Source organism: Melopsittacus undulatus, chromosome 3, assembly GCF_012275295.1.
Source record: "Melopsittacus undulatus isolate bMelUnd1 chromosome 3, bMelUnd1.mat.Z, whole genome shotgun sequence".
NCBI lineage: Eukaryota > Metazoa > Chordata > Aves > Psittaciformes > Psittaculidae > Melopsittacus > Melopsittacus undulatus.
This window is the reverse complement of record NC_047529.1, coordinates 40,785,856-40,802,449: the sequence shown is the minus strand read 5'-3', so window position 1 is coordinate 40,802,449 and position 16,594 is coordinate 40,785,856. Positions and strand designations below refer to the sequence as shown.

General features: G+C 38.2%; 1 protein-coding gene across 1 annotated transcript in view; it reads left to right on the top strand.

Moving 5' to 3' along the window:
• EYS (eyes shut homolog) overlaps positions 1–16,594 on the top strand; it is a 776,683-nt gene that overhangs the window by 202,600 nt on the left and 557,489 nt on the right. Inside the window, exon 12 of the mRNA XM_031052748.2 lies at positions 11,583–11,705. Within this exon, the coding sequence (XP_030908608.2) occupies positions 11,583–11,705 (123 nt within the window). The remainder of the gene's footprint in view (positions 1–11,582; positions 11,706–16,594) is intronic.

Here is a 16,594-nt window from a genome sequence, read left to right as displayed (position 1 = left end):
CTAGTTCCAACCCCCTGCCATGGGCAGGGACACCTCACACTAAACCATATCACCCAAGGATTTGTCCAACCTGGTCTTATTGCCAGGGATGGAACGTTCACAACCTCCTTGGGCAGCCCATTCCAGTGCCTCACCACCCTCACAGTAAAGAACTTCTTCCGTATATCCAATCTAAACTCCCCCTGTTTAAGTTTTAACCCATTCTGCCTTGTCCTGTCACTACAGTCTGTAATGAATAGTCCCTCCCCAGCATCCCTATAGAACCCCTTCAGGTACTGGAAGGCTACTATGAGATCTCCATGCAGCCTTCTCTTCTCCAGGCTAAACAGCCCCAACTTTCTCGGCCAGTCTTCATACAGGAGGTGCTTCAGTCCCCTGATCATCCTCGTGGCCCTCCTCTGGACTTGTTCCAACAGTTCCATGTCCTCTTTATATTGAGGACACCAGATCTGCACACAATACTCCAAGTGAGGTCTCACGAGAGCAGAGTAGAGAGGCAGGATCTTCTCCTTCGACCTGCTGGTCACGTTCCTTTTGATGCAGCCCAGGATACGGTTGGCTTTCTGGGCAGCGAATGCACACTGAAGCCAGCTCATGCTCATTTTCTCATAGACAAACACCCCCAAGTCCTTTTCTGCAGGGCTGCTCTGAATCTCTTTGCCCAACCTGTAGCTGTGCCTGGGATTGCTCCCACCCATGTGTAGGACCTTGCACTTGGCATGGTTAAAGTTCATGAGGTTGGCATCAGCCCATCTAATAAGCGTGTCAAGGTCACATCAATGTTTTCTTGTATTTTCACGTATTTGGAACTGGTGAAATTTGCATGGTATCCCAGTTAAAATCATATCAAGCCAGTACAATTTCAAGTGTACAAATATATTTTACTTGACTAGTTTTTGGTTTTTTGTCTAACTTAGTTTTATTATATTAAATTAGGTAATTAAGCATGAATACATGGATTATAATGTAGTTAAAAACACCCTTCTTAACTCATTCCTAATTTAAAAATAATTCAAATGGAGTTTACCCTTTCTCATGTTCTTCCAGCACATTAATATAGCTAATTGATGTATGCGAGAGAGGTGTCACTTGATGGCATTCTGATCAGAAAGAAACATAGTCAAAGCATATAATACGATCTTGAAAATGAAATTACTTTAGCAGAAACAAATCAGATAAATTCAAATTACATTTAAATTGTTTTCTGTGTGCAGAACAAATTCTCTTAAGAATGTGACAAGGGACAAAGAAATAGAAATCTATCAGTATGTTTTCTTTTCACATCTTTCAGAGTGGATATTTCACACTGTGTACACCAAATAATTTTAGACTGAAATTAAATACAGATTTGACTTATGCCTTTAATTTCTTCCCTCCCAGTCCTTAGGTGTGGAGTATACCAAAGGCAGCTCTGAACAACCACAGCAGCATGAATTGAACTATGTAATGAAAACCTTTAAAAAAGTCTCTGCTGTCTGCAGCACTGTGTTTGCCCCTGTGCTACTTGCAATCCATGATAATATGTGTAAAGTTAAACCTGGGAAGAAGGGAAGGGTGTGAGTAAGATGGTTTTAAGATTTGGCGTTTATTTCTTATTATCCTACTCTGATTTGATTGGTAATATATTAAACTGATTTCCTGATGTCACATCTATTTTATCTATGACCATAATTTGTGATTGTCTCTCCCTGTTCTTATCTCAATCCATGATCTTTTTGTTATATTTACTTTCCCCTTTTCAGTTGAGGAGGGGGGAGTGACAGAGAGGCTTTGCTGGGCACTTGGCCTTCAACCGAGATCAATGCACCACACCTCCTAATTGCAGATTCTTTTTTTTTTAATTATTTCTTAAGTATATTTGGTGTTATGATTAGGATTAAGTCATCCTGGTCATAACTTTGACCAATATAAATGTAAGTTAATGAACATATTCTACCTTCCTTTAGGGAATTCTTTTAACTCTCTGCAATACTTCAACTTTACTTTTCTTCTGCTTCTCTTAATTCTTAGAAATCTCCTATCACTCTGAAAATACAACTGAGCATAGCAACTTTGCTTGCCATAAATTTTGCCAATACCCATCCAATATCCAATGTAATTCCAGGCCACTGTCTGTTTATACTGGAATGATATTCCAAAGATGGCTATCTTCAGATTGCATTTCTAAGAAAAATCTTACTTTGTTTTTCTGACTTGTATTTTTTCTTTCTTTGTCTTTGGCATTTTCTCCATTTTGAGGGAATCAGATGGTCTTCTATTCAGTCTTCATATAAAGAAATCTGATGAGATCTTAGTTGCCTAATCTTTTGAGATAAATTGAGCTCTGCATCTTCTTCTGAGCTATGTGGAAGTGATAGTATATAATACCTTTGTAGAGAAGAAAATTGTCAATCACAGTTTAATAGGATTTCTTTCCAAGCAAGGGCTTCTCAGAAACTGAGACATTTTTCCCCTGTGATTTGTTTGAGACTCTTGTTAGTCTGAAAAATACTCTCTTTTTTTTCTTTTCCTGAGCTGTAATGCCATGTTGTAAAAAAAAAAATGTTGTGAGATCTTCAATATCTTTTCTTTTTTCTTCCATTATTGAGCACTGCTAATAAGTTGATATGTCTATTTCTTTTTCTTTTATTTTTGTGACCCTCCCTCCTTTGGACACACAATAAAAGATGACTACTGTTATTATGAAAGATGAGAAATTATCAGAACAGTAATGTTCTCTCATCTTTTCCATACAGAATTGTTCAAAGAGGTATAATCATGAAGGTTCTTTATTGTAAGAAATAAAAGTGGTGGTAACTTGACATTTCAGTGGCTAACAACAGCAGCTAGCATACTGAAGAATTTATCTCTCACTGTGCTAAATATCTCTTTATCATTACAGCTTTGTTTCTCATCCCTCCTCTTTTGCTCTGTGACATCAGGAAATTCTTATCATTCCCCTAGCAGAAATGAAAAGCAGCTAGAAGTTGTGACAGTAACAATTGTTAGCTAATAATTCATAACAGTTAACTTAAAAAGAATAAGTTTCATATGTTTCATTTCTCTGCATTTGAAGCATGCCGTATGGAAAATGGCTAAAGTTTATTCCAAACCTCATTGGAAATGGAAAAGAAAATGCAAAAAATAATAAGCATAATCTTGCTAAAGAAATAGAGCTTTATTCCACCTGTCAAATAATATAATAAACCAGGAAAGTCTTGAGTAATCAGGTATTGGAATCCTGTTCTCTACCATTCCCCTGAGAAAAGATTTTTGAAATGGTTTCTGAGAAAGTTGTATATCTATTAAAGGAGTGAATAAAGGTTCCCATCTGTCTTTAGCAGTCTAACTTCTTGAACATTTATTCTATCACCCAAAGTTGCAGGAGTTATCTTGTTAGAACTCCTCCTGAATCTCTGATTGTGGATCTACAGAGCAATCAGATAAAAATAGCAAAACCTGGAAGATCCATATTTGCTGCTTAAGAAAGAAACATTTTTGCCTTGAAAAAGGCTCTAGTCTGAGAGTTTTGCACTTTTGCAGTACCAACTTGATGTAGCAAAACTTAAAATACTTAATTTTACCATGTCACAACTGGCACTTTTTGTGCTTCCAAACTCACTCTTCTGGACTTCTAAATTTGAAATTTTGACGAGCCCTGTGAAACAGCTAATAACATGCCTGGGAATCTGATATGATCTTCAAAGTGCCCAGTTTACAATACATCCAAGAAATAATTCTGTCTTAGTTAAAGAAGAACTAAACTTGTGACAATTAGTGTATGTAGTCTGCTAGAATTTACAATAGGGGATTTACAGTAACTAATTTTGCCTCTCGGCTTTTCATTTTCATGATGTCTAATCTCATAATACATTGGTAAATGATTATTTGTGTTTAAAATCTAAATTGTTTTACATGTCTTTACTCATTAGGAAGTTAGATAGGTTATGAGAAACAGATTTTAAACCTGATTCATTTTGTTATGTTTTCCACTGGAAGCTTGAAACCACAGCACCAATCTAGTAATTTATGAATAGATTCTAATTTTACAATTCTATGTTTTGTTTAAGGATTTGGGTTGGCTTTTTTTATTGGTAACAAAATTCTTCCTATACAGAACTGCATATAAAATATGCAGACTATGTACTTCTGCACATTCTCATCATTGCACAGATAAAACTGCTATTTTCTAGCACTTTGTATCATGTTGGCTTTTATTTATACTCTCACTATAGAGCTGGTCTGAAAGTACTGTTCCGATAATTAACAAATACACAGTTCTGCTTTTTGGATATGTTGTGAAACAATTCTATTAAAGAGATTGCTGTTAAAATTACTAGTTTGTAAGACTCTGGAAATACCTTTTCAACAGCATTTAATCCCATTCTTGATTATTTTTCCACTTTGAATGTAAGATTATCAGCTGGCACAAATAAGAATAGGCAATTTGCTTGTTCTGAATTCCAAGTGGAAGAAAGTTAGGTTGGGTAGGACTAGCCTTGGAAGTAAACATGATAATGTGTTTCTGTGAGATCATGGTATCCTTAAACCAGGTAGATAGCAAACTATATTGTCACAGCATGGAGCTTAGCCTGTGATCTATAGCTTGTTCAGACACTTCATATAAGCATCTATCCTATTAAGAAGTATAAGCTGCTATAGCTATGCTCTGTGCCATCCATATCAGGTCTAGTAAGTTCAAAATTATATCAGAAGTGTAGTCAGACTGTTTGGTATAGGCTATAGCTCTTTTGCCAAAGTATCCTTGTTGAAATAAATAGAAGTTGGATTTTGAGGAAAGAAAACAGAATTTCAGACTCGTTACTGTTTATGTAATGACCCATTCATGGCCTGTAATTCTAAGTGATCTGAGAAACTTTCCTAAGCAATCTTCAGTTGTGTAGAAACTGGGCGCATTGCTCACTTGCTGACTGCTGTGTTTCTTTCCAGCTAATAGAAGGGGGCTGAAGACAGTCTTCATAACATTAATGCTTATATATGAAATCACTTGTGACAACAAAAAGACTGGGATGCTTGGTTGTCTTGTGATTTCTTTTTAATTTTTGTTTTATTTACAAGGACCAGTGATACTGGCTAAGTGTTAAAATGGCAATTATCTCAGCAATTAGATTAGAAACAAGCCACATATAATTCTCAATTTTAGTGGATTAAACAAGTTTAATTCTATGATGTTCAAAGCTATATTTCTGGAACAATACAAAGCTGTTAGGATAAATGACATAAAAAAGAAATAAAAAAGGCAATATGGAATATGCAAAAACCAACGCGTCAAAATTAACAACTATGCAATCATAAATACTTACACTTTTCCAAAAATTAACTCTAAATGGTGGGAAGATAAAGTTCTTTGGAAACTAGGGCAAGGGGGGACATCCTAGGTTATTGAGGCCTGTTCCACAATGCAACAGAATGATAAAATATAACCTGGGAGGGATAGTATGGAGTTCCCTGGCTTTGATTTAACAGTGCTTCTAGCTGAACAGTCTTTTATTGCATCTGCAAATAGAAACAATGTTTCACTTCTGGAAGAAAGCCTTTGAGAAAAATAACATATTCTGAACAAAAAATCCATTTCCTAGATGATATTTTATCATTATTGTTTATTAATGTATCCTCTGAAAAAGTAAGGACTAATCGTATTTCCAAATACAATAGCATGACTAGTATTCATAGTAAATTAAAACATCTGTGAAATGAACACAAGCATTACAGTTTAACTCATATAAATCTGCATGATTTGTACCCTCTACCATCAATATTTTAACTGCCACAGACTATTTAAATTTTCCTTGCTATTTTGGTATAATCATGAGAAATGTATGATACCAAATAACCAAGAATAATCCAAATATATAATTGTGTGGTGCCTTGTAAAAAGATTCAGTTTAAGATGAAACTGGAAAGGAGATTCTTTGAAAGCTTGTCTAATATCTGACATTGTATTCTGTGGCATTTGTGCTCTGTAGCTTATGTCAGAAACCCAGCCATATATTAGAATTCATAAAAAAAAATCTGCAAGAAAGAAGGAAAACAACTCACACACTAATTGTGCTGGGACATTCCATTAATCTGCATTTGTTGTTATTTTGCTGACACACATATCAATTCTATGCAAATTGTTTTTTCTGATATTCACAAATTCATTGTGGATAGACATGATGATGTTGAAGGCTTTTGAATGTGTTTTCTAAATGAGATAAGGTTGAGAGACTTTAAAGATGACATGAAAATAGGAAGGAAAGATGTAAAATCATGTATTTCCTAACATACTTTTTTAAAATTGATTTATTTCTGTTTAGTAGTTTTAAAAATATTTTTTTTTCAGGAAACAAAAAGCATGATTTTTTTGCTTTACATCAGTAAATATCTGTTTAACACTGTGGTGTGCTTTCACTATACATCCTATAAAATTAAAGTCCTGGGAACCACATCTAAAAAAATGCTTTTTCTCCATTTGAGTAATTACACAAAAGTCCATGAAAAGAAACTGAACAGAAGGAAAACATTCAAAAGATGCACTTTCATTTTATATGTGGATTTCATTTATTTAGTAACAATAAAGATACAATTTTGAGACCTCACTTGGAGTACTGTGTACAGTTCTGATGTCCTCAACATAAAAAGGACATGGAGATACTGGAAAAAATCCAGAGAAGGGCCACAAGGATGATCAGGGGAATGGAGCACCTCCTGTATGAAGACAGGCTGAGAAAGTTGGGGCTGTTTAGCCTGGAGAAGAGAAGGCTGCGTGGAGACCTCATAGCAGCCTTCCAGTATCTGAAGGGGGGCTTGTAAGTGTGCTGGTGAGGGACTATTCATTAGGGACTGTAGTGACAGGACAAGGTGCAGTGCATTTAAACTTTAACAAGTAAAACTTAGATTGGATATAAGGGAGAATTTTTTACTGTTAGGGTGGTGAGGCACTGGAATGGGTTGTCCAAAGAAGTGATACATGCTCCATCCCTGACAGTGTTGGATGGAGTCCTGTGTGACATGATTTAGCATGAGGTGTCCCTGCCCATGGAAGGGGGGGTTGGAACTAGATGATCTTAAGGTCCTTTCCAACCCCAACTATTCTGTGATTGTATGATTTATTTTTTCTTTCAAGCAAACTGAACATGCTAATGATAGCGTAAAGAATAGCAAGAATATTTGGACCATAGAACATAGAACAAATCTATAGATGTGTAGTGGGCTGACCTTGGCTGGCTGCCAGAGCTCCCTCTCACTCTGCCTTCTTACCAGTGTGGGGGAAGAATAAAAAATTAAAAGCTTACACATCAAGATAAAGAGCGGGATATCACTTACCAGATACTGTCATGGGTAAAACAGACCTAGACTGGGGAAAATTGGTTTAATTTAGTACCAGTTGATGTGGGTTTGCGTAGTGAGAAACAAAGACAAATCAAAACAACACCATCGAGTGGTGTCCCTCAGGGATTGGTGTTGGGACCGGTCTTGTTTAATATCTTTGTCACTGACATGGACAATGGAATTGAGTGTGCCCTCAGCAAGTTTGCCGATGACACCAAGCTGTGTGGTTCTGTTGATACGCTAGAGGGAAGGAATGCCATCCAGAGGGACCTTGACTCACTTGTGAGGTGGGCTGATGCCAACCTCATGAAGTTTAGCCATGCCAAGTGCAAGGTCCTACACCTTGGTCGGAGCAATCCCAGGCACAGCTACAGGTTGGGCAAAAAGGAAATTCATGGTAGTCCTGTGGAGAAGGACTTGGGGGTGTTGGTCTATGAGAAAATGAGCATGAGCCAGCAGTGTGCCCTCACAGCCCAGAAAGCCAACCGTATCCTGGGCTGCATCAAAAGGAGCGTGACCAGCAGGTCAAAGGAGGTTATCCTGACCCTCTACTCTGATCTCATGAGACCTCACTTGGAGTATTGTGTGCAGTTCTGGTGTTCTCAACATAAAAAGGACATGGTACTGTTAGAACAAGTCCAGTGGAGGGCCATGAGGATGATCAGGGGACTGGAACACCTCCCGTATGAAGACAGGCTGAGAAAGTTGGGATTCTTCAGCCTGGAGGAGAAAAGGCTGCATGGAGACCTCATAGCAGTCTTCCAGTATCTGAAGGGGGCCTACGGGGATGCTGGGGAGGGACTATTCATAAGGGACTGTAGTGATAGGACAAGGGGTAATGCGTTGAAACTTAAACAGCAGAGGTTTAGACTTGATATAAGGAAGAAATCCTTTACTGTTAGGGTGGTGAGGTACTGGAATGGGTTGTCCAGGGATGTAGTGAATGCTCCATCCCTGGGAGTGTTCAAGACCAGGTTGGATGAAGCCTTGGGTGATATGGTCTAGTGTGAGGTGTCCCTGGCCATGGCAGGGGGGTTGGAACTAGATGATCTTGAGGTCCTTTCCAATCCTGACTATTCTATGATTCTATGATCCCCATCTCTATTTTTTTTTTCTCCCCAAGGCTCAATGGACTCCTTCATTCTCTACTCCTCTACCTCCTTCCTGCCACAAGCAGTACAAAGGAGACAGGGAGTGGAGGCTGTGGTCAGTACAGTTAGCTCTCTGCTGATCTTTCATCCTCTCTTCTCCACTCCTCCTGTGTGGGCTCTCTGTGGCCACAGTTCCTTCTGGGCACATCCACCTGCTCCAGTATGGGGTCCTCCACAGGTACGTGGAGCACCTCCTCCCCTCCTTCTCTGACCTTGGTGTTCACAGAATTGTTTCTCACTCTTCCCCCATCCATACTCCTCACTCCACCTGTACAGCTTTTGCCCTTTCCTAAAAACTTTTTCCAGATGCACCACCGCCTCGGCTGGGGGCTCAGATGTGCCCTGCAGTGGGTGGGCTGGATCTATCTGGAACTGACTGTGTCAGCACAGGGCAGCCCCAGCCCCTCCTCACAGAGGAGACCTTCAGACCCCACTGCCGGCTCCTGGGCAGGTGCACTGTCCGCACAGCAAGTCAAGAGTACCTGAAAAAAAACAAGACAACCAAGTTATCTTTTCCTTCTGTAAGTTTCATTAGTCTTTTGGGGTTTTGTTTTAGAGATGTCTTCTTCCCTTGTTTAGCAGCATATCCTCATCTACTGTAATTAAGTTGTACACTTTACATGTGCTGAAGACTTGACTTGTATGTCATGTTTGTTATTCCTCAGTGTATTTTTTCTCTGTATTTTTAACTGCTCCTCGCCACAGTAGAAATCCCTAGACAATGGACAAGAGATAATCGATCTACTCTGTCTTATCCTGACATTACAAAATTCAAGAAAGGTATTATAAGATTATTAAAGTGACTGTAATACAAGCAAAACACTTGAAAATCTGTATATTCGTGTATCGCTATGAATGTCCTCTGGAAGTACTTCTGCTTAATTTATTGCTCTATTCCAGTAACAAATGCATGTCTTTGAGATATTGAATCAGAAATGAGTAAAATCTAATTCTTTGTAAATAAACTGCAGAAGATGTGCATTATATAAATAAATTTTATGATTATAGATTGCAACACCTCCTGGTTTTAATTACAGAACAGCGTTTGTAATAAAAGTTCCATGTTAATAGCACACATAAAGATGAAGGCAATCAAAGATAATCTTATTTCCTTTCCAGGTTTTTCAGGCCAGTACTGTGAAATAGAAGTGAATGAGTGTGATTCAGCTCCCTGCTTGAATGGTGCTGTCTGTCAGAATGATGTCAACAGCTATGATTGTTTTTGCCCTGAAGGTAAGTTGTTCAAAATAATTTACTTTTATTATCTTTGACAATTCTAAAAATTGCCTGAAGTCTGCAAAACATGTACTTGACAGTCTTCAAAGCCGTTGTTAAAATTTCCTTTGTGTGGAAGTTTTTCACTCTTTTCTGAAGTCTCATTTGCATCTTTGTCCACCAAGGCACCCAATAAAACAAACATTCTCATTACGAATGGAGAAAGCTACAATTGTAACTGCCACTGTTTTTTGGACAGAACCTCATGATTTTAGCAGTCTGAAGGAGAGGAGAAAACACAAATGAGCAGTACGTGAAATCCACAGAAAATGTAATCAATGAACTTACAAATAATCTATTTTATCCTGATCTACTAAATTACAGCTTTATAACTGAGCATAGCATGTAAATTACAAAATTACAATGGCCATAATAATGACTGTAATATATCTTCAGTGTAGAAATCTATCAAAACTTTCACAGACAAGAAAAAAAGGTTTTCAGCATTAGGTCTGTTTGTTTAAAAATGCATAAACTGCTCAGTGATATCAGACGTGCATGAACAAATGAATGTTTTCAAGAAATAAGTAGTTAAAAGAAAAACTAAAATGCTTTAAAACATTTAAGGTCTTCCTCAAATACTTTCACAAATAGATTTCTTCTGAATATTTGTATGTGTTGGTTTTATTTTCTTTTTTTAAATTGGATTTTTAGTTAAAAATAAAGTCAAGTTCATGATTTATAACGTGGTACTTTGTTTTAAATTTTCTTATACTTGCTTGAGGTTTTTTTACTATTTTGTAAGGATAGACTGATGCTGAGTTGATTTGAAAGCTTATAATGTTTCAGGGGGTTGTATATTCAAGTATTCTAGTGGTGATAAATTCAGAAACTCATCACAAAAGATGAAATTGCTACAAATAATTCTCATAAGTACAGACTCCGTTGTTAGCTTAAATTGGAAGCCAAAACAGATATTGAAGACAGTTGAAAATTAAGCTGGGGAAAGATCATTCTGCTGGTCTGCCTGATAAGCTTATGGAAAAATAAATCTTGGCATCCACATTGATAATTTTGTGGTGTACTTGCTACCTGTGAGACATGGTCTGATTAAGCTGCAAATGCAAATGAGAGCAGTTACTGTATACATTACTAATTAATTGAGGGTAATTTTAAAGTTTTATGATTTAGGGATCAGTGGAAATTGGTTCCATGGTCAGTTTGAGAAATTACGGGAATATGCCTTGCGCTGAGGGTGCTGATAGCTTAGCATTAGTCATGGTCTTCCTGCAGTCATGGCCTGTGACAACACTAATGATAGTCATTTTGTACCATGACCATGAATTAGAATGCATTTAGAAGAGCATAAAATGTCAGCTATTGGAATGCAGATTCTCCAGCAATTTCAAGTACAAAAAGATACTGTTGGGCTTCTGAGTTTGGCAAAAGTCACTATGACACAAGAACCAAACAGAGAAAAAGTAGAGAAGTAATTATTTGAGAGCTGATTTTCAAAACTATAATTAGCTCTCTAAATTCTAGCATCACTTACCTTCGTCTGCAGTGCTTTCAAAATGGCAAAAGATACATTGATTCTGCTAAACAAATAATTCAACTAAATTAATGAAAATACTGAATACTAAGCTTGTTCTTCCAGTTACTAGCTCCTTTTAAAGTATATTTGATGGTAAATGTATTTTCCTGTTAATGACAGAGCACAAAAGTCTTCCAGGAAGATCTTTCTGTAAGGCTACAAGACAATGTTATTACAAGAGTAAATTGAAAACAATTGGGGTTTTTTTAGTTTCTTTAGAAAAAGGGACTCAAAAACATGCTTTAGAAAAGAAGGCACAGATTTAGCTGAATAATAAATAGCTGTCTGTTTTTTTTTTTTCAAACAAGGATTTGAAGGTTTGAACTGTGAAATCAACTTTGATGAGTGCACTTACGGTTTTTGTAAAAGCAATTCAACTTGTTTAGACCTGGTTGCAGACTACAGCTGTGTTTGTCCTCCAGGATACACTGGTAAGATTTCTTTTAACTCTGGAAAAGCATTAAACAGTTAAACTCTTTACTATTTTTTTCTGAAATTAAAAGAAACTTTTTAATTGCATTTTGTTCAGCATTTTAGCATTAAAGATGCTCTGTGCTATTGTGAATCTGCTTTAATCTCCCTACTAATATGATAAAAATTGAAAGCAGTGTGCATGCTGTTTGATTAATTGATGGAAAGCAAAATTATACTTTGCCTAGGAAAAAAGCGTTCAAAAACACCTAGTCTATATAGGTGAACAATGACAGCTATAGCAGGTGCTGTTCATTTTCAGATGATCATAGCAGAGACATACTCAATTGAGACAGAAATGAGAACACAGTTTTAGCAAGGGAATGTTTTGTTCTCTTCAGAAAGAAGCCATCAAATCCTTATGATAAATAGCTTATAAACTGAACTTTTATTTGTGTGTCTACCAGGTTTAAGAAAGTAACTCTTGTACTGGCAGCAGTCTTCATGGCCTTACTTTCTGACACAAGCATCTAAAAGGATCATTGGGAAATCAATAACACTGTCTCCAAAAGTATGCCATATTAACAGCTAACATGCTGTGATTTCAGAGGCTGGAGCAACTGACTTTCAGCTGCTGATTTCATAGAGGCAAATGGAGCAGCATTAGTCATCAGCTGTAACAGGTAGACAAGCAGTGGCAGTCTCAGTAATCATACACAGTTAGTGGGTGTTGTAATAAAAAGCCAAACAAATATGTACTGAGAGCCCAAAGTCTGTTGGCCACTGGAGAGGAAACACAAAAATGAAAGAGATCTGTTATGGAAAAATAAAAGGTTGAAGAAGCAAGTAGACTAGTTAAGGACAAGGAGGAAAAAATAAGTTAGAAGTAAATAGAGCATTTCAGTTGATAGTAACACCAGCATCATAGAATCACAGAATCATGGAATAGTTAGGGTTGGAAAGGACCTTAAGATCACCTAGTTCCAACCCCCTTGCCATGGGCAGGGACACCTCACACTAAAGCATGCCATGCAAGGCTCCGTCCAACCTGGCCTTGAACTCTGCCAGGGACAGACCATTAACAGCTTCCCTGGGCAACTCATTCCAGTGCCTCACCACCCTAACAGTAAAGAACTTTTTCCTTATATCCAGTCTAAACTTCCCCTGCTTAAGTTTTAAGCCATTACCCCTTGTCCTATCACTACAGTCTCTAATGAAGAGTCCCTCCCCAGCATCCCTATAGGCCTCCTTCAGTTACTGGAAGGCTGCTATGAGGACTCCATGCCACCTTCTCCAAGCTGAACAGCACCAACTTTCTCAGCCTGTCTTCATATGGGAGGTGTTCCAGTCCCCTGATCATCCTCGTGGCCCTCCTCTGGACTTGTTCTAACAGTTTCTTCCCTCCGGGTATCAACCGAACCATACAGCTTGGTGTCATCGGCAAACTTGCTGAGGGTGCACTCAATCCCACTGTCCATGTCACTGACAAATATGTTGAACAAGACTGGTCCCAACACCAATCCCTGAGAGACACCGCTCGTTACTGGTCTCCAGCTGGACACTGAGCCATTGACCACAGCTCTTTGCGTGTGGCCATCCAGCCAGTTCTTTATCCACCGAGTGATCCATCTATCAAATTGATGTCTCTTCAATTTAGAGACAAAGATGTAATGTGGTTTAATATCCAGTTTAGGAGCACTTCATACATATATTGTCAATGGTTAAAAATAGGTAGACATTACATAAAGAATGTAAGATGATACACAGAGATTTAGAATCTGTGAAAGTGATAATAGTTGCAGCTTCCACAAACATCTGTGATTTTGCTTGATTCGTCCCAACTATTGTTTTTATTCTTATATTATTCGGTATTTTAAAACTGGGCTGTGTTCTGTTTCTTAGAAGATCATGCTCTCCTTTTTTGTTTCATAAGTGGATTTGCTGTCATGAGTTTGCAGAGTATTTGCCTACTTTGTGTCAATCATGAAAATAATGGAGGTGATTACAAAGTATTTGTTGATGTAATGAAGCATTTTTAATGCAATAGTTTTGAAAGAAGGAGCTTTAAAAACATACTGCCATGCTGCAAGAATCAAAATAGAAAACATATGACTTTTCTGTAGTAGACTGCAGTCAGTTTGAACTAGGGAATGCAGGAAAAGCTGTTCCTTTGAAAATACAGCTACACTACTTTGGGGTATGATGGAATCCACATTACAGAAACAGAAGAACTAAAACTAATGTTTGGATGTCAACAAGGCAGCCTTGAACAGCATATGTTCTCCTTAGGAAGAACACTTTATCCTAGATTTATAGCGATGCAAACAGTTTGCCAATAACATATCTGTTCATTCCAAGACAAAAAGAAGTCAAAATCTGTCAACAGTAGAACACTTACAGGTAAGTTATGGGCAGATTTTAATGGTTGCCTTGAGGCCTATGTTGAAGTCATAGAAGTTCACATGACTGCATAATAGGCTGTTATGAAAAGGCTCTATTTTCTCCCCTATTTCCTGTGTGGGAGACTTTTCATCATGAATGTGCCATTGATCTCACTTAAACTGGCTTTTTTTTGTGAGACAGGACAGCTACCATGAGAAAAAAATCATTCAGTCTACTGACTGGAATTGGAAATTGGGATAAGGATCCTCCTGATTGCACAGAGTAAATGCACATTGTGGATGTCATTAGGTTTGGTCCCTCCAACAACTGCTTCAGCTTCCATAGAAAGAATCTTTGATGCAAAATACCATATATTTGAGCTTTTACCTTCTAAGAAAAGCAGACAGTGGTAAAAGAATGTTTCATGCCTTTCTGCGTTTTAGGGTTGATGTTAATGGCCCAAGAAGATACATAGTAACAGTGGTACACTCAAAAGCTTTTAAAGGGAGAAAGGAAATATAATGGATGCATATTAATATTTTATTTATCCAGTTAATAATTAGGCAATTTAGAAATCTATATTATATACTGAATGTAGAAAAGCATCATTAGCAGTACAGTAAAAACTGTTATACCAGAAAACTTACTAATGTCTACCCATTTTTTTTGGAGTTATGATCAATGTTCCAGTGTCCCTTTGGGTCCTACAGGTGACTGTTTCAGTCTTCTCAAGGTATGAAGGATTCTAGGCTTTAGTCATTAATATCTCGAGCCCTTTCCCAAGAGAGAAATTATGTTCCTGGTGGGGTTTCTTCCTCTTTAGTTAGGGATCCAGCTGGGGTTATTCTTACACATTTTCTCATCTAGCCCATATCCTGTCCTGCACTGCCAGCTGTAGCCTGGAAGTCATCCCCAGCCCTGCCAGCCCCAGGCACACAAAGGGCTGTGTTTTGCCAGGCAGTGACAGGCAGGAGGAGTCACCCCCCTCTGCAGCAGAGCCACCCCCAAAGCTGAAGCTGGAGCAGGGGAGGCAGCAGTTACTGGGCCAGTGCAGGGGCTGAGCCAATGAAACCCAGCTCAGGCCATGGCATTGCCGAGGCATCCCCTGCTGAGGGTAAACATTGTATTTACTGAGCTACCAGAGTTAGTTCTGACTACACGGAGGCAAAAGTCCAAAAGTTCATCAACATCTGCTAGCACCCTCTCAATCACATTTTGTATTTTTCTGATGAGGCTTGCTCAAGGAACTGAGATTTTCTAAAAACCAGTAAATGTATAAAATGTATAAGGCTGATTTTACATTTTTTAGTTTTTTCCCCCCAGATGTGCTTTCCTAGCATGTTAAAAGGCATCTCCAAGTAGAGTTTAGCTTTATCATCTGAGCTTATCAGGTACAAAAACTGTCTTAAGCCTAGTTGTTTGCTTGTCTTACTGTTCACTAGCTCTGTTCTGGCAGCATAACTCAACTTTGGTGTTGCATGCCTTGTGCATGAATGCTCTGCTGGAAGGGCAGTGTTGGACAGGAGGGAGACAGCTGCCTGTTTCAATGGCCTTGGCTGGGTATGCTCCACAGACTGCAAAGCTTGTTCCTTCTCTGGGAGCAGAGCCAGGAGGAGGCAATACCATGGAAGGGAGGGAGCAACTCTCTCCTGCTGTGGAAAATCAGCAGGACAACATCATCCTCAATACCCAAGAGTGCTGAGGGGAGCAGAGAGTGTTCTTCAAGCTTCTTCTCTCACATACGGATCTTACTATTAAAAGGGTGGGCACCTGAATGCTGGCAACTTTGCAGCCTGCTTCGTGGACTTTCCTTTACTGTGAGAAAGATAGGCAGACAGAGAGAAGCAGCCCTGAGGAAGACAAGGAAAAGACTTTCTATTAAATCAAAGCTTATTCTCAAATGCCCTCTTGTGGGAGTCAGCATACACAGGATCATTATACTTATCCCATAGTAAAGAGCTACTGGACAAATGGACAGATGGCAACACTGCCATCTTCTTACTTCACAATATTTTGTTTAATTTTGTCAAGTAAAAGGGTTTCAAAACCATTTGGCAGTTGAGATAGGTAAAGGCAGCCCACATCTGTTAGGCAGGCAAGTCACAAAAATTAAAAGGACTTCTTTTTTTGTACATCGAGAGTAGTTAATTCTGGGCATGATAAGAACCTGAAGATAGGTGAAGTAGAGAACAGTAGAACACCTTCAGTACCTTGAATAATAAGGCACCTTGAATCAGGTGGGCTAGAATGGAATTCACCAATGATACAAAAGGAGGACGCAATTTATGAGGTGCTGGTTACTGACCATTTTTCATAATTTGGGTGGATTTTCTCTGGTTATATCAGTCACTGGAATTCCAGAATTTTGTAAGTCATTGTTCTGGTATAACAAGGCATGGGTTTTTAACTGCAAATATGTGTGGGATTATATTTTGTCCATTGTAAACTCTTTGCCTATTTTAAGTTTTCTAAGAGATTATTAATTAAATAAATTTCAAACCTGTGTGCATGTGCCTGAGTAAAGTGA